The sequence below is a fragment of the Alligator mississippiensis genome, chromosome 7 (assembly GCF_030867095.1).
Source record: "Alligator mississippiensis isolate rAllMis1 chromosome 7, rAllMis1, whole genome shotgun sequence".
Lineage (NCBI taxonomy): Eukaryota > Metazoa > Chordata > Crocodylia > Alligatoridae > Alligator > Alligator mississippiensis.
Genome location: NC_081830.1, coordinates 14256741 through 14278736, shown reverse-complemented (window position 1 = coordinate 14278736; position 21996 = coordinate 14256741). Strand labels below are relative to the sequence as shown.

The 21996-nt window shown below is 56.7% G+C and overlaps 3 protein-coding genes across 3 annotated transcripts; all 3 read left to right on the top strand.

Annotated features, from left to right (window-relative positions):
* Nucleotides 1-7654: 7654 nt before the first annotated feature.
* Nucleotides 7655-12302, top strand: LOC132251786 (maestro heat-like repeat-containing protein family member 2B). The gene is made up of 11 exons (XM_059731716.1): nucleotides 7655-7774; nucleotides 7925-8004; nucleotides 8372-8507; nucleotides 8662-8757; nucleotides 9101-9205; nucleotides 9389-9512; nucleotides 9835-9944; nucleotides 10567-10719; nucleotides 11308-11462; nucleotides 11756-11894; nucleotides 12108-12302. Exons 1-11 carry the CDS (start codon nucleotides 7655-7657, stop codon nucleotides 12300-12302), a joined length of 1413 nt encoding a protein of 470 aa, XP_059587699.1.
* Nucleotides 12303-13695: 1393 nt separating this feature from the next.
* On the top strand, nucleotides 13696-15444 carry LOC132251785 (protein maestro-like). The gene is made up of 5 exons (XM_059731715.1): nucleotides 13696-13731; nucleotides 13849-13995; nucleotides 14313-14492; nucleotides 14693-14848; nucleotides 15280-15444. The coding sequence occupies exons 1-5, from the start codon at nucleotides 13696-13698 to the stop codon at nucleotides 15442-15444; spliced, it is 684 nt and encodes a 227-aa protein (XP_059587698.1).
* A 3625-nt stretch (nucleotides 15445-19069) lies between these two features.
* Nucleotides 19070-19543, top strand: LOC132251784 (ribonuclease pancreatic-like). Its single transcript, XM_059731714.1, has one exon. It carries the CDS (start codon nucleotides 19070-19072, stop codon nucleotides 19541-19543), a length of 474 nt encoding a protein of 157 aa, XP_059587697.1.
* Nucleotides 19544-21996: the final 2453 nt, after the last annotated feature.

The window sequence follows — 21996 nt, the reverse complement described above, 5'->3', positions numbered from 1 at the left end:
CATCCGTCACATGTCACTATGCGTGCATGTCTGTGCAGTCGTGGCAGGGACACCCCGTGTCCGGGGTGATCTCACATGCGTGAGAAATGCTCTGCCCGCAGGTGACGTGCAGTTGTGTGCGCTAATGGCTGGCAGTGAGCACTGGGGTAGGGGCAGGGCCTTCCAGGTGTGTCTCTTGTGGTGTCTGGGGGGTGGCAGCAAGGAGGAGTTTGCTTCCTCTGCACACTAGCCTGGTCCAGAGCAACCTCCCAGCAAGTCTGTGCGAGGGACTCAGTCCTGCCTTCCCTCTCTGCAGCTGCAGCAGGCTGCGGTCCAGGCGCTGGGACCCGCCATGGGTCTCTTCCTCCATCACGAGGGGTATCGTGATACTGTTTTTGAGAGCCTGCCCTGTCTCCTGCAGCAGTACGGGGCAGGGGTCAACAACCTTCATGTCACCGTGGTGAGATACCGCCTGGGAAAGCAGCCCTGGCCCGTGCCGGTCTGCACAGGTATGGGTGGGGGTGAGGAGAGGTCCTTGGTTGTCCTCACTGACCCTCCCTCTGACGGTCACCTTCTGCTGCAGAGTCTGAGCCGGGTCTTGTAGGTGGCCTATGATTTTCAGGTGCCTCTCCCTGATGGGACACTCAGGATCGTCTGCCTTGCCCTGCACGACCAGGTAAGGGACGGCCGGTCCTGTACCGCTCATCCTGGGCCCAGCAGGTCCAAGTCCCGTGAACCCGATAGGGCCAGCTGATGGCCGTGCAAAGCCCCACTCTGCTGGTGAGCTCTCTGCTTGCCCAAGAAGAAGAAAACAGGCTGTAGCTTCCTAGTCTCCCCTCAGTCCAGTTCAAATCCCTGGAGCAGGTGCATGCAAATCCCTTTTCCTCGCGAGTCGAACCCAAAACGATCCCCCCCGTGGCACGAGTCCAACCAAGAGCAGCCGTGCTGCTGAAGGGACTTGGAAGCCAGGATCCCCTCAGGTTTATGGTCTGGACCTTTATGTTGTTGGCTCTTGCTGTGGTGGCAGTGATGTCTCCTGGGGCTCAGGAAAACTCTGGTTCAAGTCATGGAAAGTGGGACTTGAGGATCCACGCCACACTTTCATCCCCATGCAGATGGGACTGTGGAGCATCCCTTCCCTTCCCTTCCTCCCACAGGTGTGTGATCACGCGCAGCTGCCGAGACCAGAGAACCATGCCAAGGTGTTGTACTGTCTCGGTCTGCTCGGTAAGGACGAGAGAGTCCAGGTGCCACGGGGGTTTCCTTCGGACCTCCCTGCACTGGGCCAAACCCTGGGGGGGAACGGGAACGAGGAGCGCTGAGCTCACCAGGGTTGTGCTCTTCTCCCCAAAGCCTGTCTCTCCCCAGACCAATTTATTTCCTTTGTGGGCTCCTGGCTCCAGGCCGACAAGGAGGCAAGCCGTGTGGCGTCCCTCTCCATTTTCAGTGGCATCCTTGCTGCTGACCGTAAGTGTGAGCAGAGCAAACGTGTCGGCTGCCGTCTCGGCTGACCCGTCAGGCCCTGCGTTAGGACTGGCCAGGATTAATAACCTGTCCCGCTCCAGCTGTGCGCAAGAGCCCTGGCTGCGGAGAGCTAGAGCCAGACCTCCATCCTCTGCTGCTCGGTCTCAGAAGGCCAGGAGCACCCTGCATCCTGCAGGATGATGCAGGAGTGCTGGGGCCAAATCCTGCTCGGGCACCTTTCCTGGCCACACTCCCAAGTGAAGAGGTTGAATGAGACCTTGTTCTGGCCCAAGAGCTGGTTGCAGAGTAGAGACAGGGGGCCGTGCGGGTCGCCACAAGCAGGTCTTCTGAAACCAGGGTGCATCCCACTGTGGAGGTGGGTGCCCAAAGCAAGCCCACACCGTGCCCTCCTTCTCCTTCCAGTGCCGGAGATGCGGGAGAAAAAATGTGACATGGTGCAGGCCATGAGGGGCACGCTTAGTGATGAGAGCATTGAGGTGAGGTGGTGTGTGAGCAGTGGCTGTGCTAGGGATGGCACGTGGGCCTGGCACAATATTCCCACCCCAGATCCTTGCACCTCGTGTAGGGAAAACCTTTCCTCCCTCTCAGCATCTCCAGGGCAAGCATTGCAGGGAGTTTGCCCCTCTGCATCCATAGTTGGGGAGAGCCAGGGGCCAGGGAAGTGTTATCCCTCCCATTGCTGGTGGGTGGGAGGGCATCTGCTTTCCCTGAGCAGCCATCATGGGGCTGTTGCATGTCAAGGACACACTGCTGTCTTGCCCGTGTGAGTGGGCTCCTCTTTATAAACCTTGAAGTCAAATTGGAGGTCTGAGGACCCTCCTTCCTCCCTGCCACCCTGTGCAAGGGCTGAGGGAGGGCTCGTGCCATGGTCGGCCGCTCCACCCTTTGGGCACAAGGACGGTCCTCATTCCCACCTGTCCTCTCCTCCCTCCCAGGTGAAGAAGGCTGTGCTCCATTTCAGCAGGACGGTGCTCACTGTGCATGGCCTGGAGGAGTGGGCCTGGGAGCTGGTAGCCTATATTTTCAAGCAGGCCAGCTCATCTAGCAGCCAAATGGTAAGAGAAATGGAGGGTGGGCGCTTGGTGCTGATGTCCGAGCAGGGGGAAGCCTGGCACTGGCTGGAGCAGGAGCACGGGGTGCCCCAGGGCAGCCAGGCAGAGTCACTTGAGAACAGAAATGCTCTCGAGTAAAAATAGACCCCGAGGATGTGTCTCGGTGCCCAGGACGTGGCTTGGCCAGTGACAGTCACATTGAGGGGACACAGAGGATGGAGCTGGCTGGCCCCCGGGGCAGACGGAGCGGAGGGGTGATGCCTGCACATTGGTGTGCGCTGCGCTGAATGTGAAAGGTTTTCTTGGGCGGACAAGGGAAGGACAAATGTGGCAGTTGTCAAGACGTAACCCACGCTGGCTGCAGAAGAGATGGAGACTGAGTGCCCTGCTAGTGTCTCTGCTACTCCTGAGCTTTCTCTCTGTGTCTTGTGCAGTCGTCCACAAACCTTTGCAGTGCGGATGCTGAGGAGGAACACAGCATCTGAGCCACCTGTGTAGAGCTGCTGGAAAATGTGGATGTCTCAGTGCGTGGCATGAGCCAAGTAGGTGACCAGTTGGTGCCCTTGCATTATCAAGGCATCTCCCAGGTGCAGGAGAAGTGGGAGCTGAGTCAGAGATGTCTGGCTCTTCTCTCCAGGTCTTATAGCCCCGGCTGCTGGAGTACATCGTGCCAGCTCAGTACAGCTGCACTCTGAGCCCGCTGTGCCGATGCCTCGGGGACCTGGCCGAGCAGCAGCAGTGGGAGGGAGAAGCGGCGCCTGGCACACCCCCCAGCAAAGGAGGTTTGCAATCCGGATCCCTGTGCATTCAACCAGCTCCAAGGGCCTCTTGGAAGATCTTGACCTCTTGTGTCCATAATGCGAGGCCCAACATTGTGGCTCTCAGTTGGGTCATTACAACCCGGGAGGTGTGGGTCCCCAAAGCCCAGGGCTACCCCAGATGTATGCTGTGCCATAGGGGAATCCCAGGGCCTTTCTGCCTCAGCTTCCCCACTCATCCAGGGGTGCCTGAGCAGCGCCTGTCTCACAGAGGGGCAGGGGGCAAGCTCCCTGGGCAAGTTGCTTGCAATCCAGACACGGGCAGTGCCATGGAAGTGCCAGATGTGCCCAGGGCCCAGAGCGTACATGGGTGGGCACATTGGGGATGCACGGGGTTGTAGCAGCATCACCCTGTTGCAAAGCAGTCACACATGGCCATGCCCTCTTTCTCTCTCCAGCCAAACTTCCCAGTGCCCAGGGGCTGCTGGCACGACTCCTGGTGAGTACCCTGGAAAGGTCACTGCCAGAGGAGTGGGGAAGGGCAGTGGGGTGGGAGACACGTGCCCGTCGCCTTGGCTGGAGGAGCACGCTCTGCCTCTTCCCGCACGCGAGCTGTCCTTTGCCGGCAGAGCTCCCTGCCCTTCGCTGAGCACAGCCAGGCTCGGCCTCCGCCTCGCAGCCTGTGGAGAGGCCAAGCACAGCACGAGGCCTGTGTCTGATGGCTGAAGGCTCTGGCCATGTGTGCTGGAGGCCGGTTTCCCTGCTAAGGAAAGGCGTGCAGCCCCGCTCCAGAGCTGAGCCCGTGTTTCTCTCTCGCTGTCAGGTGGTCGCCTCGGCCCTGGGCGACAGGACCCGTGCGCATCGTGCGCTGCGGGGACTCTGGGCTCTACACCGCACGATCCACCCTGCTGTTGGGGAGCAGTGGAGGATCAAGATCCCCATCCTGCTCATGACTATGGAAGGTAACGACCTGGGGGGAGCGCCCCGTGGTGCCATTCCCCTGCCGCAGCGCCACATGCTTTAAAGCTTCTGCTCTTTGTCGCAGGGGACGAACCCAGGGGCCAGACAGCATTGAGGCTGATGGGACTCAGGGGAGGTTTTGCCCTTGAAGGGCTCCCCCAGTGCAAACTCTGTGCGCTTTGCCCTTCTGCAAATCCCAGCCCTGTGCCGAGCTGTGCTGAGCATGTCCGCCAGGTGCTGAGCACCCTCCATTCCTCCTACGGCCACTTCTGCAGGGACTGGCTGTGCACAACTCCCAGGCCTGTCAGCATGATGTGTGCTGGACCCAGTGAGCATGGGGGGCAAGGCCCGTGACTTTGGGACCCAGGAGGTGCCAGGGTGCGGATGCAGGAGCTTCCGCAGAAGGGATGCCCAGGGAGACACCTGGGACTCTTCTTCAGTGCCGACAGCAGTGACATCCTTCTTGTTTGCCTCCCACTTTCAGGAACTGCTCAGACCTGCCAGGACAACGTGTGGTGGGAGCACCTGCTGCTGAAGGTACAGGACGGCTCGCAGAGCTGTTACGGCAGCCAGGCAAACCGCAGAGGGCTGTCTGGGAAGGGGGGGTTCCCTCAAACCTCAGGAAAATGAGGTGCTGAGTGTTAATAAGGCAGGAGGAGTCCAACTTGGAAGGTTTGCCAGTCTCCTTGAGTCTGGCTTGACGTCCAGAGTTGTCATTTGGGATCGTCCAGCCTTTCCATAGTGTCTTTGAGCTCAAGTGGAAGGGGACGAGGCCTTGCTCAGGGCCTCTTGGGTGTTAGAAAGGGCACAGCAGAGGAGGAGGACGACGACTCAGCCCATGCACCCGTCCCTTTGCTTCCCTTCACTCGGGCCCTCAGTTCCTGAACAGGACACTGCAGACCATTGACGACGATGCATGGAGCAGAGAGCTGATCCTGGAGCTGCAGCTGCAGACGGCCAGCTACGCCTGCTCCTCCCCGGAGAAGGTGCGTGCTCTTGGCGAAGCCTGGGTTGCTGCACCTGTTTCACGGTGCTGGGGCAGGAAGGCTGCAGAAACTTTCTCTCCAGAGTTTGTGCTTTTCCAATCTATTTTCTTGATCCAAGGCATGGTCCTTGGTTCTCTACCCACTTGACTGCCCCAAAGGGAGCTTCTCGGAGGGGCTGCCCCTGCCGTTAGTTGCCAGTTCCCTGCACAGTGTGGGGCAGTTGCTGGGTGTGTGGGTGCTGGGGCTGGGCTCTCTTGGTCCTTCCTGGGGACGGGCTGTTTCTGGGCTGCTCTTGTCCCAAGTAGCAGGCTGCTGTGTTCCCAGCTCTTTGGTGATGTTGGTCTCCTTCTTTCAGACTTTCCTATATAAGGCACTTGGTACCACGCTGGCCTCTTGCCAGGATGTTGCCTACATGAAATCCCAGCTCCAGAAATTTCTGTAGGACACAGATTACATGGACGCTTCGGAGAGAGAGGTGAGGGCCCTGTTCTGTCCAGACACGGCCAGGTCTTCCCTGACTCCCCTCGTGTCCTCACCTCTCTCTTGCCGGTTTGCTACACGGCTTTCCCTTCGCCTTCCCCTCGCACAGCCCCTTCGCTTGCTCCAGGTCGGGTGCGCATTGTAGCATCAATGGGACGCGGGGGGGATGCTCGGGTCAGGTCAGACCCACTCACCAATGCATTTCTTGGGTTTCAGCAAGTCGTGAGCATCCTGGCTTTCTCAGCCAAGGGCCACTTGGACCCCACCCTGAGCACCCTGGAGGACTTTGGTGCTGCCATAAGTAAAGTGCAGGTGTCTGGGATCATCAGCCTCCTGCAGGTAATGGAGCTGGGGGCTTTCTCCGGCTTCCTCCCCTACAAACCCTGGAGAAGAGCAGCTTGGCAGTGGCACCCTCTCCCAGGGAACGTGCTCCACATCAGAGGTTTGCTGAGACAGTGGGGAGCGCAGTTTGCACTAGTCACACTTTTTATGCCTCAGGTTAATGAGTCAGCATTCAAAGAGCCCCTTTTGGGCCTGGAGGCAGCTACATCTCTTGTTCACCCAGAGAAAGAGACTGTGTAGTTTTCACCTCTTTCCGTTAGCTGTGGGAGAGGAGACACGAGTCCTACTGCCCAACCTGAATGTACCAGCTCCAAGTGCATAGTCTGCGTGCACACCCAGCTCCCTGGGCAGGTGCTGGGGAGTCGAAAGACACCTACGTGCTTGCTGGAAAATGGGGCTCAGCTTCTGCACCGAGCACAGCAGGCAGGGCCACCTCCTCCACACCGGCCCTCCGAATGCATTGTGTGCAGGGACTCGTTATGGCCAAATGCCTGAGGCGGCCCTGGAGCAGGGGCTGGGACCCAGGACTGCACTCCCACCCCCTGCCCCACCGCCAGGCCTGCTGCCCCAGTTCCTGGAGGTCACCAACTCTCGCCTGCCCCTGTCCGCACCTCTGTGGCTCAGCGTGGCACGACAGCTCTCTCTGCCAAGCCGCCCACGTGCAGGACAGACATGATGAGGCTTGGGAGCATCTGAAACAAAGCGCTGGGGATGGTGCTGTGAGAGCTGTGGGTCTTGTGGGGCTGGCAAGGAGAGCTGGTATCGCTGCTGGGGCAGCTCCTTGGTCAGCAGGGATTCCTGCTTGGGGGCAGAGGGCATGGTGTGAGTGTCGTGTTACCCCTGCAGGACTTTCACCAGGGGAGAAGAGGCAGGACCCACAGGGCCTTGATCCTGGCCTACAGCCAAATAGCTGTGCATGCCCCCCAAACACAGCTGCTCCCCCGCGTGGAGCGTGACATCACCAGGAGGGTCCTGCAGCACTACATGAGCAGCTGCCAGGTAGGAGCCTGGGAGTGCAGCGTGGTGGGAACAGGCCTGCCGTGGGACTGAGGTCTGCTCTGCACCGGGGTGCCTGGACGGCTCGGATGCTCTGATGACCCTGAACTCCTGCCTGTGAGGAGCATCCGCGTTCATGCTCCTGGGGCGATGGGCAGTGGGAGGGACCCATGTATGGAGAGTGCTGGGCTAGATGCTCCTCTCAACCTGCTCTGGCAGGGGTTGTGCATTCATGCCCCTGCGCTGCTCTGCACTCCCCAGCCCGGCCGCTGTTTGGACCCAGCAGTGTGCTGCGCTCTGGGGCCGTCCCAGGTGCTGACGGTAGTTTTGCATTTTATTTCCCAGGTGCTTGGCATCACCATCCTCAATAAGGTAAATGTTCAACGAGCCCACCTCTGCTCATGCACTTCCCAGCCCCTAACTCCCTGCGTCACTGAGGCACGATCACCTACCCCAGACGGGAGCCCCTACACTGCCATGCACCTTGTCTGAGACGGGGGTGGATCTGGGGCTTGTAGACATCTCTCAGGGGTGCAAAGGAGGCTGCCTTATGGACCTCGGTTCTTCTCCGCTCCTCATCCCCATCTCTTTGTCGTTCCCCCATGAAATTCAGGACATGGACTTAAAGCTGACCCTCATCCGGTCAGTCACTGAGATCAGCCGTGCCATCCAGGATGCTGATGGCTCCCAGAGCTTTCAGTTCACGTACAAAGAGGAGCTGCTGGGGTACATGCTGGTGAGTGGGGAGGAGGCCGGGGGTTCAAACTGCAAAGGGCCTGGGGGGAACGGAGCAGGACTGGTTTTCCTGGGAGTGGCTCTTTTGTGGGGGCAGACTGCTTTCCACATCCGTCTTCCCCTGAGTCACATCTCTGCTAATGCCTTTTAGGACTTCATAAAAGAGGAACCGATGGATTCCCTGGCCTCTCCTGTTCGCCTCACGGCCATGCTTGCCATTAAGCACCTGAGGTAGGTGATTCGTGCCCTGGCTCTCAGCGCTGGGATGCCCTGCTCAGAGATGAGCTCCTTGCTTCACCCTGGGGTGCTCTTCCTGCCAGATGTGGAAATGAGAAACACATGCAGGGCTCCAGTCACAGGCTGCCCTGCCTGCAGCGGGGTTCAGGGGGTTGCAATGTGTTTGGTCGGCTTGGGGAGTTGGATGGAAAGACCTGGAGGTGGTGGTGGGACAAGTAGGAGTGGTGGGCAGTGCAAGAGCTTCTCAGCCGCCATGCCCAGGGATGTCTGGATTTCAGGTTCCAGGTTCAGATCGTATCTGAGCACTAGACCCACTTTCCAGTGTGACGGAGGGCTTTTCTTCCTCTCTGTCTCCTGCCAGCAAGGTGAAACCCTCCCTGAATCGGGATGCAAACAGAAGCCTGCTTGAAACCTGCCTCAGGTGCCTGGTACCTCTCCCAGCTGTGCAGCACCTGACACAGGAGGGGGAGACAGCTCAGGACTCATTGCAAATACAGGTACACCTAAAGAGCCGACTTGTGGCATCGCCTCCTGGGACCACCGGCATGATCCCCAGCCGGCCCTGGGCCTGGCAGTCACCCCTGGCCTCCCCAAAGGGGTCTGGGGTTTGTGAACACGCTCCAGCTTCCCTCTTCTGTCTCCCGCTTGCAGTCCTTGCACGAGTTGTCCATGCAGGCCTTGGGCGAGCTCATGAGAGGCCTCCTTGAAGAAGACCCCACTGAGAGCTGGGTCATGGAGATGTTCCACGTGAGTAGCTAGCAGGAGCAGCAGAGCTCTCTTTTCTGGGAAGGCAGGGGTGGGCCCAAGCGACAGGGAGGAAGGTTTCCTTCAGCAGGGCAAATGAGAGGTGTCCTTGTGGGTATGGGCTGGCATCCCATTGACATGCCTCGTAGCTGCCCCTTGTTGTGCCAGGGTCACTGCACAGGTCCTGCGGCTTCAGGACAAAGACAGTCCCCCTGGGATGTGTCCAGAGGGTGAAAGGATCAGGTTGCTTGGAGGGATGTCAGGGGCGATGGTGATGTCTGCAGTTGAAATGGTTCATCTGAGCTGTTTTGGAGGTGCCTCTGACAGTAGTCTGCTCTCCCGACAGCTTCTTGAGCCATGGCTTTCAGTTGACAAGGAGTGGGAGAGGGACAGGGCCTTGCAGGGCAGTGCCCAGCTGCTTGCCGCCTGCCGAGAGGCCGTCTACTGCAGAGTAAGTATGGGCTAACTCTCTCTTGTCTTGGCGTCGTTGTGGCAGCCTACCCCTGAGACCCAGACATCTTGCCTAGCAGACAGGGATGCATTCCTGTTCTCACCTTCCCAGGACCAGAAACTTGAATGTCACTCCAGGCAGACCCAGGCACATTTCATTAAGGTCTTTATCCTCCTTTCTCAGCTGCAAGAGCCCTTTGGGAAAACCGGGTTCCTGCTGGGGCTGCTGGCGCCCTACTCCTGCGCCTCTCTCGCCACATCCCGGCTGTGGGCTGCTGACTGCATTGCCTGCCTCCTCCCCATACAAGGTGAGGGCACTCGGAGTAGGTGCAAGTATCTCTGCCCCATTTCTCCGTCTGGAAACGCTGCTCTTCTCTGTCCATTCGCTACTAGTCTAAAGTTATCTCAAAAGCCCCATGACTGGCCCTGGGATGACCTCCTGGGAGAGGAGAGTTGCGTGGGGAGAGGCTTGTAGCAGCTCTGATCCCACCGCACCTCCACCCCCCTGAAGCCGCTTAGACATCACCCTTGGACCGCACTGCCCATGACATTGCACGTGGGTCCTCCATGGAGCCAAGGTTCTGTATCAGACGTCATTACGGCCCTCTTTCCTCCTTATTTTTATTCCAGATCAGTCCATGGGCATGGATGCAGCAGAGGAGGAGCTGAAGGGTATCCGGGAGGAGCTGAAAGCCTCCACCCCCGAGACTGTGCTTGCCGCATCCTCCCGCATGGCCAAGGTGAGTGTCTCAAGAGGCTGGTGTGGGGACTCTGGGGACCGGGCGTCCTTCACTGTCCACTCCTTTGCTCACACATGGTTTACCTCTTCCTGTGGAGTGCATGGGGGAGGCATTAGGGACAATTATTGTTCATCCACTGCCTGCTGCTGTTTCCCCTTGTGCATGGTAGAAAAAGAAGTCAGAGCTAGCTTAGAAAGTTTTGCAGACATTTCTGTCCTTGCACACAAGAAGAAACCTGTGTCAGTACAGCACCCAAATGAGAGCTATAACCAGGACTCGGTCACCTTCTGTGCCTGCTTCGACATATCCTGGGGCGCAGCTTGGCTGGGATCATTTGGTGTTGTCAAATGAGGCTCTCTCCATTGAAGATGGAAGCAACATTTAAGCTCAGGGTTTGCCTCTTGCATGTACACCACGCCACCATAGGGCAGAGGCTTCTGCACAGCACGACTCTTTAACATCAGCCTTGAGCTCTGGGGTAGCTGCCATTCCCAATGAGGAGCTAGATCCCTCCTGCAGCACCTGCTCATGAACCATCGTTCAGCAGCTCTTAGGTCTTCACCAGTTGTCTCACCTGGAGAAGAACTTCAGCGCAGTTTCCCTTCTTTCAATTTGTCTCCAGGTCCTTGGAAAATATTGTCCATCAAGCCAGACCCATGAGTTCATGGAGACCATGCTGACTGGCATGCTGAGAGCCAGCCCCACATGTGCCACAGCAGGAGGACATTGGCTCCTCAGAATCATCAAGGAGCATGGAGAGGCCCTGCTGAAGGAGGTGAAGTTGAAGCTGAGGAGGATTTCTGCATTTGCTTCATGCTTTTCAAATGCTGCTTTCATGCGGTGTGGACAGCGATCTTACCGCTGATCCCTGGGCATGAAGCAAGGGCCATTTCCCTTGCTAGCCTGAGATGGGGATGCGCGGATCAGGGGGTGTGAAGTTGGTGGTGCTTGTTGGTCCTCACCTAAGCACCCCCACAGGCAAAAGGCCAAAATGAGCATCTTAAATCAGCTCCCAGATATTGATATTGGTTGGGGTGCTTGTGCAAGGTTAAGGCAGGCAGAAATAGGTCCCAGGTGGCCCATGCCATTAGGCTGTAGGTGTGTGCACATGGGTGCACGAGGGGCTGAGGGTTGTGGGTTGGTGGGTGTTGGCGCATGTGTAGCAGTGCCCACTTTCACCCCGGGCAGGGGCATAGGGACGTGCTCATTGCTAAGGATCATCCTGAGGCAGCAGTGTCTGGACACTAGTCCCTTAAAGCAAGGGATAGCTCAGATGGCAGCATCTTTCCAAGCATGGGAGGGATTGGTTTCTCTTGTGCTGGCAAGTGAGCAAGGGCCCTTGTTCTTCTTCTTTTCCCTGCAGGTGCCGGACATCCTGGGCACCATAACGATGCACATGCCAGCTATGCAGGAAGGGTGCATGAAGAGCTGCCTGCTGGAAGCTGTGGCCAGTCTAGCAGGCTTCCACGTAGAGGCCGTCACCAGCAGCCTGCTTTGTAGACCTCTGCCCATGGACAGGTACTTGCCACTCCCCACCTCCTGTACCGAGGGACACGCAGATCCCACAGCCTGGAAAAGCCCGTAGAGGGTCAAGCCAGGTGCAGATCCCTTGGGATGACTTCTGGAGAGCCATGTCCTGGTGGGTTTGTGTAGGAAATGCCAGGCTTGTGCCTAATGGCATTGGAAGAGGAATCACTGCGCCCAACCCCGTCCTACCCCATCAGCACCCTTGATCTTTGCTTCAATGCCCTATTGCTTCATGACATCACCAGAGTATCCGCAGCTCATCTGTAATTCGGATTAATTTGCAGTGACACCTCTGAATTGTGGTGGGCGATGGGTGGAGGCGATGATTTCTCCATCCACGTGCTGCATTTGTTCCTCGCCAAGCTGGACCATCGGGCTGAGACGGAGAGCAGCTCACTCACCGTAGCATTTGAGCCACTGGCAGTAAGTGACAGCCCAGCCCCAGGTGTGCACAGATGTGACTGGGAAGGGATTGACTGGGAAGGGATGTGACTGGGAGGAGAGCCAATTGCTAAGGGAGGTGCTCCCTGGGCTGTCCTGCGCTCTCCTGGATGTGAGGAAGAGACCTTTGGACTTGGAGTTGTGGATTTCCAGATGTCTTCCCCGGGCTGACTCTGGTCCTCTCTCTCCCTTCAGGCAACCTGTGCTGCTTTGGAAATCATCAGCACCCTGCAGTGTGGCCAAGTGCTGAGGGACATGCTCCCAGCCATGCTGCGTGCTCTTGTGGAGCAAACAAGCCACACCGTGGGGCAAAAAATGCCAGCGCCCGGCGGGAGCCTGAGCAGCATTACAGAGGGCCAAGTCCACGTAGTGGGCAACCCTTGCAGGTGAGGGGCAGGCTCAGACTGCTGTCACAGGTTTGGCCTCACTTCAGGCCCACTGCCTGCAGGGTGATGTCTCCTTGCCAAGGGCTGTGCTGAGCTGTCTTGGTCCTGGCAGCTGAAAGACACGGGGCTTGTCTGCCAAGGGCCGTCTGACATGTTACAGCTGTTTGATCCTCCCATCTGACCTCCTCTGGGCTTGGGAGAGCCTCCATGCTTGCCTTCTGGCTTCCAGCATTGATGCGTGCAAAGCCCAGCCTCCTGTCCCTGCCAGGGGACAAAGGCATGAGAAACAATGGCAGCATCGGTTTGATCTGAGCTGTCTGCCTTAGCCATCGGGAAGGCTTGGAGAGCAGAAGTAGCAACCAGTTTGGAGACCTTTGTCATCCCTACAGCTGCAGCTGTGGGCAGACAGGGCCTTTTCTCCCTTTCGGGGGGCCAGGCACATGGGTATCACACCGCACTTGGCTGGGTGTGTATAAGTGTCTGAGTAACGCACCTCCCGAGTGACAGGGAGTTTTGGTCCTGCTCCGGCTGCAGCACCTCCTTACAGCCTGTCCACGTGGCCTTCTCTTTCCCCAGGCTTTCCATGGAGGCCCTGGCCTGCGCCATTTCAAAGGGCATAGGGGAAAGTGTGGCCGCATCCCTGTGCAAGAAGGGAACGTGGCCCTTGCTTGAGTGCCCAGAGACACACCACGAGGGGGTGTGCCAGCTGGCCAGGTAAGAGGCAGGCTGCCTTGCATCTGCGCTCTAGGCAGAGGGGAGAGCAGCGGAGGGGGCACTTTCCACGCTGAAGCTGCAGGGTGGCGTGGGGCTGGGGACAGGGAGCTTGTGCCCCAAGAGATGAGAGCTGCCGCCTCCGAGCAACTGAGCTCTGGCAGTGCCCAGCCGGTCCCACAGCCAGGGGTCTTCTCTTGCAGGGCTCTGCTGCCGTCGGGCATGGTAACGCCAAATTTCATCAAGGAGATCCTCAAATGGGTGCGGGCTGGGTCACCAAAGCTGAGGCTCACAGGGACAGCCTTCCTCAGCCAGGTAAGGCCCCGTAGAGAATGAGCAGTTCGATGGAAAGGTGGCTGGTTGCTGTGCTCTTTCCCTGGGCAGTGCCCCAGCCCCTTCCTAGGAGGGAGGATCACTGGAATAACTTGAGAGGTTTCTCTTCTGCCCTTGCCCACGCCTCACCACTTCTGCCATATGACAAGGAGAGGGATTTCCTTACCGAGCCCTCTTTCTAGCCAGCAGCTCCGAGCTTGGTCCTAACTAGTGCACCCTCTATAAGCTCCCAGCATCCCAGGAAGACGCTGCTCTCAACCAAGCAGTGCCCCCATCTACTCGCATCGGCGCCACCTCTCCCGCTCACACTAGGCCCCTGTCTTGATGCTTGCCCTGGATCTAAGCAGACAAGCATGCCCACGTCCAACAGGAGAGCACCACGGGCTGAGGCTCTTCCTCGTGGTGTTTTGTGGGACTCTGCTCTGGCACGGGATACCTTTCTGCTGCAGGGCTGGGCTCTTGGCAATGACTGTGCTGGGTCAAATGCATGCGTTGGTTTCTTTTAGCTTACGAGTGACCCGTCCATTCAGGACGAGGAGCTGCTGAACCCAGCCCTTCTTCTGCTGGCGGAAGGAGCCAAGGACGGCAATTACGCCGTTCGGCAGATGGCAGCCAGGGCCTTGGGGAACGTGGCACATGGTGCCCCTGCGCAGGTGAGGTCGAAATCCCTCTGCCCTCTCTGGACCGGAGCTTGACCATAGAGACCGGACAATGAGGCAGGGCTGAAAGGGTGCACAACCCCCTGACAAATCTCCAGTGTTGCTCTCTCACCCCTGTGATGTCTCTAGGGACTGTTGAGGTGACAAGTGTACTTTTGGTGCAGAAGTGGGTGCATCTCACAGGCATACGGGAATGTAGCTGCGGGGGCTTGCTTGGACAGATAAAGTCCTGAACGCTCTGGGAATAACGGGGACCCCAGAGGTAAGGAGCGTAGGCGCTGATCCATGTGTCACGTCTTCTGTTTGTCCAGCTGAAACACCACCAGACCCTCATACTGGACACCCTGGTCCAAGCCTCCTTCGTGCCATCTTCAGATGAGCTAATGACAGAGGGCATGATATCTCTGGCCAAGGTCCTCAGCCAGTTAGGGACTAGTACAGGGCCCGTCATTTTGGCTGTGGGGACGCACGTCAGGGCCTTTTTCGACCACGTGAGTGAGCACTGCTCCCCATCCCCATTCGATTGCTCTTCGTTGTGAGCCCTGTCGGGGAGGGGATGCACTTGCTGCCCCTTGCTCCAGTCCAAACTGGAAGATTTTAACTGTTGTGGAAGATATGAGTTCTCAGGAAGAAAAGCAAGCCCATGAGATAGAGGTTTGTTTGTGACCCCACTGGGGTTTCTTGTCCACAGAAGGATGGTGCCCTGCGCAAAGCCTCATTTGCCCTGTTCGCCACCTTGGCAGGGTGCCTAAGAAAAAGATGGCACACTTGGTATAAAACCCAGGTGAGGCAGAGCTGGGCAGCGCTGCTGCTGCACCTGCAGGACCCCAACAAGGAGGTGGCCAAGGTAAGGACCGGTGACACTGGTGTCCTCAGCCCCCCCAGGTCTCCCCTGTCCAGCCCCAGGGCAGCTCTGCCATTCCTGCATCCTGTGGTGGCCATCCCCTTCCCACTGGGGCGGCTCCATGCAGGCACCTCCTTGAGCTTGGGGCTGCCTCCCAGGTCCAGGGCAGGTTGCACATCCGACCCCCTGTGCAGGCAGGAAGTCTCCCCGCATGGTTTGCTGAGCGGGAGACGGGGGTCAGCTGCAGCTGGCACCTGAAAGGCAGGAGAAGTCCTCCCTTTGCCCACCACCTCTCCTCTGTGCCTAGTGCCAGGCTCCTCCTGGCCAGCCCCTCCTGTTCCTGGCCTGGGCACAGTCATGGGACAAGAGGCAAGCCTTGGGCTCTGCTCAGCAGTCAGCAGGGAGTCCAGACCTGGTGTGACCGTGTTTTTCAGGAGTGCAGAAGAGCTGTGGGCCTCTGCTGCCCTTACCTGGGGCTCAGCAGGGTGCAGGGAGTCCTGGCCTTTTATGTGCAGGGGTCGGGAGAGGTGCGGGTCAACGCCCTGCTGCGAGACCTTTGCAGGCACTTGGTGAGTGAGTTTGTGAGCGGCAAGAGGTGAGGGAGGGCAGGACTGTTTGTAGGATGGAGCGGGGGAACCGGGGCGCAGTGCCAATGCCTGCAAGGTCCAGGTCCAGGACCACAGGGCACGGGACAGGCCAAGATTGCTCCTTGGTGCTCCTGTTTCCTCCTGATCTGCATCAGCATGTGGTGCGGGAGGTCTTCTCACCACCGGGCGCTCATGTGTCCTTGGTCCCTCCAGGTCAAAGAAAAACCAGCACTCCTGGAGGGTCTGTGCTACAGGACCAGGAGGTACTACACCAGCTCCTGGCCAGAGATCCGGGCAGCAGCAATAAATTTTACTGGTGAGAGAGGATGCCTGGTCCCTGTGCATTTCCCCCACCCCCACGAGGAACGGTCAAGCTGCGAATCAGCCTGTGCCTCAGGCTCCCCAGAAAGCATTGGGAAAGCAAGATGCTCCCAGTGTTGCACGGCTGCTGTGAAGGGGGACTGAACCAGACAGCAGGGCTGGGGGTGATGGCAGAGAAGCCCTGGGCCATGGTTCAGTCATCCTGAGTGATGGAGACGTGTCTGGGACGTGGTCACCCGGCACGGCTCAGGATTGCTCGGCACCACTTCATGGGGGAGGCAAATGGGATGGGGCAGGGGCGTCCTGGGCCGCAGCGTGCAGGGAGTGTGTTGGTCGTAAATGCCTGCGATGGCAAACACGGCACAGGGGAACCAGCGACCTGCCTCGGGGCTGAGTTCTCCTTGCACCCCGACCGGGGGAAGCTGATCGGTTGTCCCTGCTGTGTGTTTAGGCATCATGCTGGAGTACAGCAGCCCAGGGACTACCAGGTGGCTGAACATCGCCCACTTGCAGAGCTGTAAGTCAGAAATCCAGCCCCTGCCCTTCCTTTCTGGAGCCCAGAAGGAGCCGAGAGGCTGCAGGACCCCGAGAGACCACACGTCTGCATGCATTGTGCACTGCCCACCCCACATCACTCCTGAGCCCCGATGCCCAGGGATGACCCGCCTGTGGCGCTGCTAGCACGAGTGGTCTGTTCACGAACGTCTCCTCTCTCCTTCCAGCTCTGAGGTCTCTGGAAAAGGACTCATCACCACCAGTCCAAATCGCGGCCACCCAGGTCAAGGAGGCAATCTCGAAAAGCCCTTGGGGAAGGGTACAATCTCCAAACACAAACCATGGGCGTACTCTGCCCCGTATATTTTCTATGTTTTGCTTTGGGTGCCTGAGGCCCGGCACAAACTAAGAGCAAGCTGCTACACGTGCATGTGTGTGCACACGCACGATTTCTGTAAATAAATTCTGTTCCTGGTTCCTCTGGCTGTTGTGGCTTCTGTCCTGAACACGGCAGAGAGAGAGAGGGGGCGAAGCCTGGTAGCTTGGGGAACGTGTGTCTGCTTGGTTGGGGCGTCCTGCCTTTTGGGGGGTTGTGTGGGCAGTGAGGTGGATATTGCTGCTGAAGTCAGGGCATAGGTGCTACCACGTGTTAACCAGGAGCTGGGGCTCTCCCAGGCACACAGGCTAGGTACAGATGTTCAGGGAGGTTAAATTGGGTTAAGAATGGCCACCCAATCTAACTTAGTTCACTCGGGTGCGTACCTTCAACTTGATTGACCTAACTAGGGATCTAAGTATGAACTTTACAGAAGTTCAGGAAGTTTGGTGGATCAGGTTGCCCATTTATAGACAAAGTTAACCCTATTTGTGATGTGTGTTAACAGATCAGGCCTGACAAGACTGATCTAACTGAAGTCCTGTACAGCCCGCAGCAGCAGCCTGTCTCTGCCCCGTGCACAGATCTGGGGGCACGTGCCCCCCCGGGGCTGTGCTGAGGTGTGTGCCCCCTGCACCCCTGGGCAAGCCTCTCGGGCTTTGAGCATCCCGCGACCTGCCCCGGGGGCACCATTCATCCCCGCGCCCACCACTTTCTCTGCTTCACACCCACCCTCAGCATGGGGGCCTTGATCTGCACCCCCATTCTCCTTCCTCTTCCCCCCTTACCTGCTGCGGTGGGCAGTACTGCACCCCTTATATGTAACTCCTTAGCTAACATATTCCTAAAATTACACAATGAACCTTGTTGCACAACTACAAGGCAACAGCATCATGCCACCAAACTCCCAAAGCCCCCTCCCCTGCCATGGGCAAAGCTGGGGGCTGAGAGCTATCGGGGCTCTACCGTGGACCATGTTGAAATGTGCTCAAGAGATCTGAGAAAGAGGTCCATGCCCTCCGCTAGAAATTTCAAACGAAGAAAAATGAATGGTCAGTGCAAAGCACAACTGATTTTACAATGACACGAACAAAGGTTTGCAAAAACTATTCAATATTTGTGCCTTACATTTCCACTCAAAATGAAACTAAATTGCATTTTCAAACGAGAAGGCGATGTCAGGTAGCAGGAAAACCAACATTTAAGGGTGTTTCAACATGCACGTTTCCCAAGTGGAATAACGCAGAACGCAGTCGAACTTAGGAGCTGCCTTCCAAGTGCGATGAAGCAGAAGTGTCAGGTCAGAAAACCGTGGGGATTATTGAGCACCCCACCCTGGGGGGCCAGGGACCTGAGTCAGAGATGCACGTAGCTATTCCTGCTCTCCAGCTGCAAAACTGCCAGGCACCCTGGAGCGCCCTGCTTTGCTGCCCACCCCAGTCTTCCCCCTGTCCTGCCCCACTGCCCTGCGGAGGTGGGGGAGAGCCGAGCGCTGTGGGATGCCCGAGACCTGAGCAACCTCCCAGCGTGCCTTGTGCAGCATGCAGATATGACTGGAAGTGCTTCAACAACCAAAAGCTAACAACAGTTTCTTGAGCCGGGCTCATTTTTTGGAGCACTGTGGCCCTTTCTGGAGGGCTTCTTAGGGCTTGCTGTCTGCTCACTCACCCTTTGAAGCATTCGTTGCTTTTGAAGCGAATGCTGCATCTGCCCGGGGCCTAGGCTCCATGCAGAAGAAGAGAAAGATGCCTGCGGAGATGGCTCCCAAGACAAGAAGAGATCTTCCTTCTTCCCCTCCTTCCCCTTGGGGCTACAGGGAAGGGGAATGCCACCCTAAATAGGAAAGGGCCCTGATAACACCACATGATTCATGTTCCCCACAAGCTCCCGGAGACCAAGTGGGTATTTGTTCTGCCCCGAGCCCTTCTTCAGAGGCTCACCGTGCCCACACTGGGCTTCCTAATAATATGGCCCCCTCTCTGGGGTTCGTCGTGCCTGCGCTAGGGTGCCTCAAAGCCGCCTCTCTCTGGGGCTGGGGTCTACGTACCCCGCACACAACCCGGGGTCTATGTTCCCCGCCCGCAACCCACTGGTTGCGCTCATCACCGCACGCTGCGCCTTCACCAGGGCTCTCTCGCTCTCCCTGGCAGTCTCTACTCCCTAGGAGCAGGCACTGAGGTGCCCTGCGACAATGCCAATAACAATTGTCCTTTTTCTAAGTGATGAGGATCTCTGTATGGCACTAATGGCTGCTGGGAGAGAAAGGGGCTTTAGGGCATTGGTGATGGGAGGGAGAGTTGGGGAGGACAGGGTGGGGGGAGGTGATGGGTTTGGGTACATAACAGAGTCGGGTGGGTAGTTAATCCGTACTCCTTATAACCGTCTCCACCCATGTCCCCTGCCCCTTCCACAACTGCAGGTGGATCGAGTGGCTCTGAGGAAGCCATGTCTCCCAGGGGGCCCCGCACCGCCGTGCTGCTGATGTTCCTGATGCTGACCCCGATGTCTTCCTGGCCGACCGCGGACGGCAAGGAATCGCAATACGAGAAGTTCCAGCAGCAGCATATCGACGAGGTGCCAGACCAGCTGCTCAATGACCTCTACTGCAACACGAGGATGAAGAAGCAGAAGATGACCACTCCCAAGTGCAAGGTCTTCAACACCTTCATTCACTCAGATTTAGGAACAGTAAAAGCCGTCTGCACACGGACTGGGACTAAGAAGCCCAACAACAGGTATTACAGCAACGACAGCTTCTATGTCACTGACTGCAAACTTATAAGAAAGGACCCACGGCAAGGCTGTGTGTACGGGACAACCACCTTATCCCGGAGGATTTGCATAACCTGTGAGCAAGTCCACGGAGCTGGACTGGCACCTGTCCACTATGGCAGCTACAAAGAGTGCTTCCCCAAGTAGCTAGGGGTGGGGCAGGCCTTGACCCCGCTGCATCCCTCAGCTTTTGCTTGGAACAAAAGGCTTGGTCACAGAGGCCCCAAATCCACCTCATTCACTAGTTACAGTCAGAGATGCAACAGAGCAGCTGGGCTCACAGGGCAGGGACAACGCAGTGGAGAAGCGGTGACTTATGGCATGGTTGCACAACTTTGGCAGCCGCTTTTATTCCCACATCCAAAGTTACGTCCCACGTCCCACATCCATCTCCCATCCTTAGTCACACTACTGCTTATTTCATATGTAGTATACAGAACAGGCACTCCCAGCCCAGCCGTTCTCCTATTCTGGCCCCTAGCGCCCAATATACAGAACAGCATCTCCCCTCCCCACCCAAATCCAGAGGCAGCAGGAACGTGCAGCCAATCCTCCAGCATCCTGATGAGTCCTCAAAGCTGTGACCGAGCTAAACCTTCCAGCTGCTTTTTGCAATAAACAGCTGCAACTGCAAACTGGCCTGGGTGCTCTCTCTCTATGTGGGTGGGTGGGTGGGTGGGGAACAGCAGGGGTTTGGCGCACAAGAATTCATTTCTCTTCCCAAGAGGTGCAAAAGGGGGTGTTTCTCACACTGGGGGTTTCCCCTTCCCTGCAGACACAAGGGAAGGCTTAGCCTAACACTTTCTGCACCCCTTGATGCCTCTTGAGTCGACCCTGCTCAGCAGGCTCCGTTCCACATCGCCAGCCAGCTCCACGACCACCTTGCTCCAGACCATGGCCAAGGAAACCTTGCAGTCCCTCTTGCTACAGAGAGATTTCCTGCTCTGTGCTATTCCCTGGTCCCCATGGCTATGACTCCTGAGCGTGGAGGTGGGCTTCCCCTTCACCTGCAGCTAGCAGGGTGGACAGAGGGGACGTAGGTGTTCAGGGTGATTATGGGTGCCAAGCAGCAGTACCTGCATGTGAGATCTGGGAAACAGGCATGTAGACAGGGAGTGATTTCCTCACGGCCCCAAAATGCAGTGTCCCTCACCCCCGCTCAGACCTGGGAAAGCTCAGGGGCACCAAAAGTTTTTCAGAGAAGCCAATCTTCTTTTTCTGCTTCCCACATGAGAGCTGAAAGGATAAGTCCCAAGATGTAGCATCTGGACTCGCTTCAGTCCCACTCAGCAGTAAGGCATGAACTATCTATGCCTGCAGCAGAGGAGGGTGGAGAGATGGGGTGGTTGCTGCACATGATGGAGTGTGGGGCAGATCTACAAGGGGTGGGGTGCAGTAGGAGAAGCCCCCTTTGCAGAAGGGGTGTGGGGCAAGCGCTCATGATGCCATTTTCCATGCAATGCCAAAGAAGCTTTATTTTTCTTCCTATTTGATTTGTGTGTATCGGGGTGGAGAGGGAAGAGAGGTGTAGGGTGTTCAGAGACTTCTGGGTCTTCTCCCCACTGAGGTGCCCTGCGACAGAACCACTAAGCCAAAACCTGGTCAAATACTCAGAAGGCTCTGATGTTGCCAGTCAGCTCTTCCTGGAAACCTCTAGAAAATAATGGTCAAGAGGCCTAGAAGCATACTGGGACATCTGCTCCCTAGTGCCCTAACTGTAGAGCACCTCAATAGCATCACTTCTAACACAATAAGAAGTGCATCAGTTGGGAAGGGCCTGTATCCTACACAACACTTCAAATTAGTGCAGGAATGTATGATTCACAAGTATATTTGTCCATGTCCAACGCTATTCTTTGATGGTTTTGGACGTTCTTTGCCAAAGCAGTGAAATTGTCTCAGATTTATCTATACGAAACATAACTGCATGTAAAAATGCATTCAGTCCTTGCCAGTATTAGTTCTTCCTCTCTGCTTCATGTGAAAGGCTTCTTTTCTTCATACAGTAAGAGAGATTTCAGCACTGCCAAACTGTTGAATTCTGCCTGAAATTCAGTTGCATTCTTGAGGGGATATATTATTTAATAATCAGTGACTTTCTGCCAGTCCTAATGAGTGTAGAGAGGTTTGTTTTCAGGTTTTGTTCCTTTTTTTATTCCTTCCATGTTAATATTGTAAGCAGCTTTTATTTTTGGAGGTTGTTTACTTGTTTCTATCATACTGTGCTTTGGCTGGATGGTAATAATGTGACATGCCCGTCAGCAGAAATGTCTAGAGTATTATCACCTTCTTAAAGCCAGGAGAAATAATGATTCCAGGGAAAGATTGACATTGTATAAAGTCTCTAGCATACATCTGGACAAAGGCATGAGTGAAGAATCACAGCATCTTTCTGAAAATATGTGGGTCTCTTACCTGGGAGAAATGATGTATGTGAAATGCACCAGGATAGAAGTTTGATTTCAGACCCCTACTTTGGTCTCCAGAATAATGATGGGAGGGACCACATCAGAGATTTAAGCTGTTCTGCATCCTTGTAAGGTAAAGAAACATTTTTCTTTTCTTTAAATATTCTTATCTTTGCCTTGGGTTGAATAGTT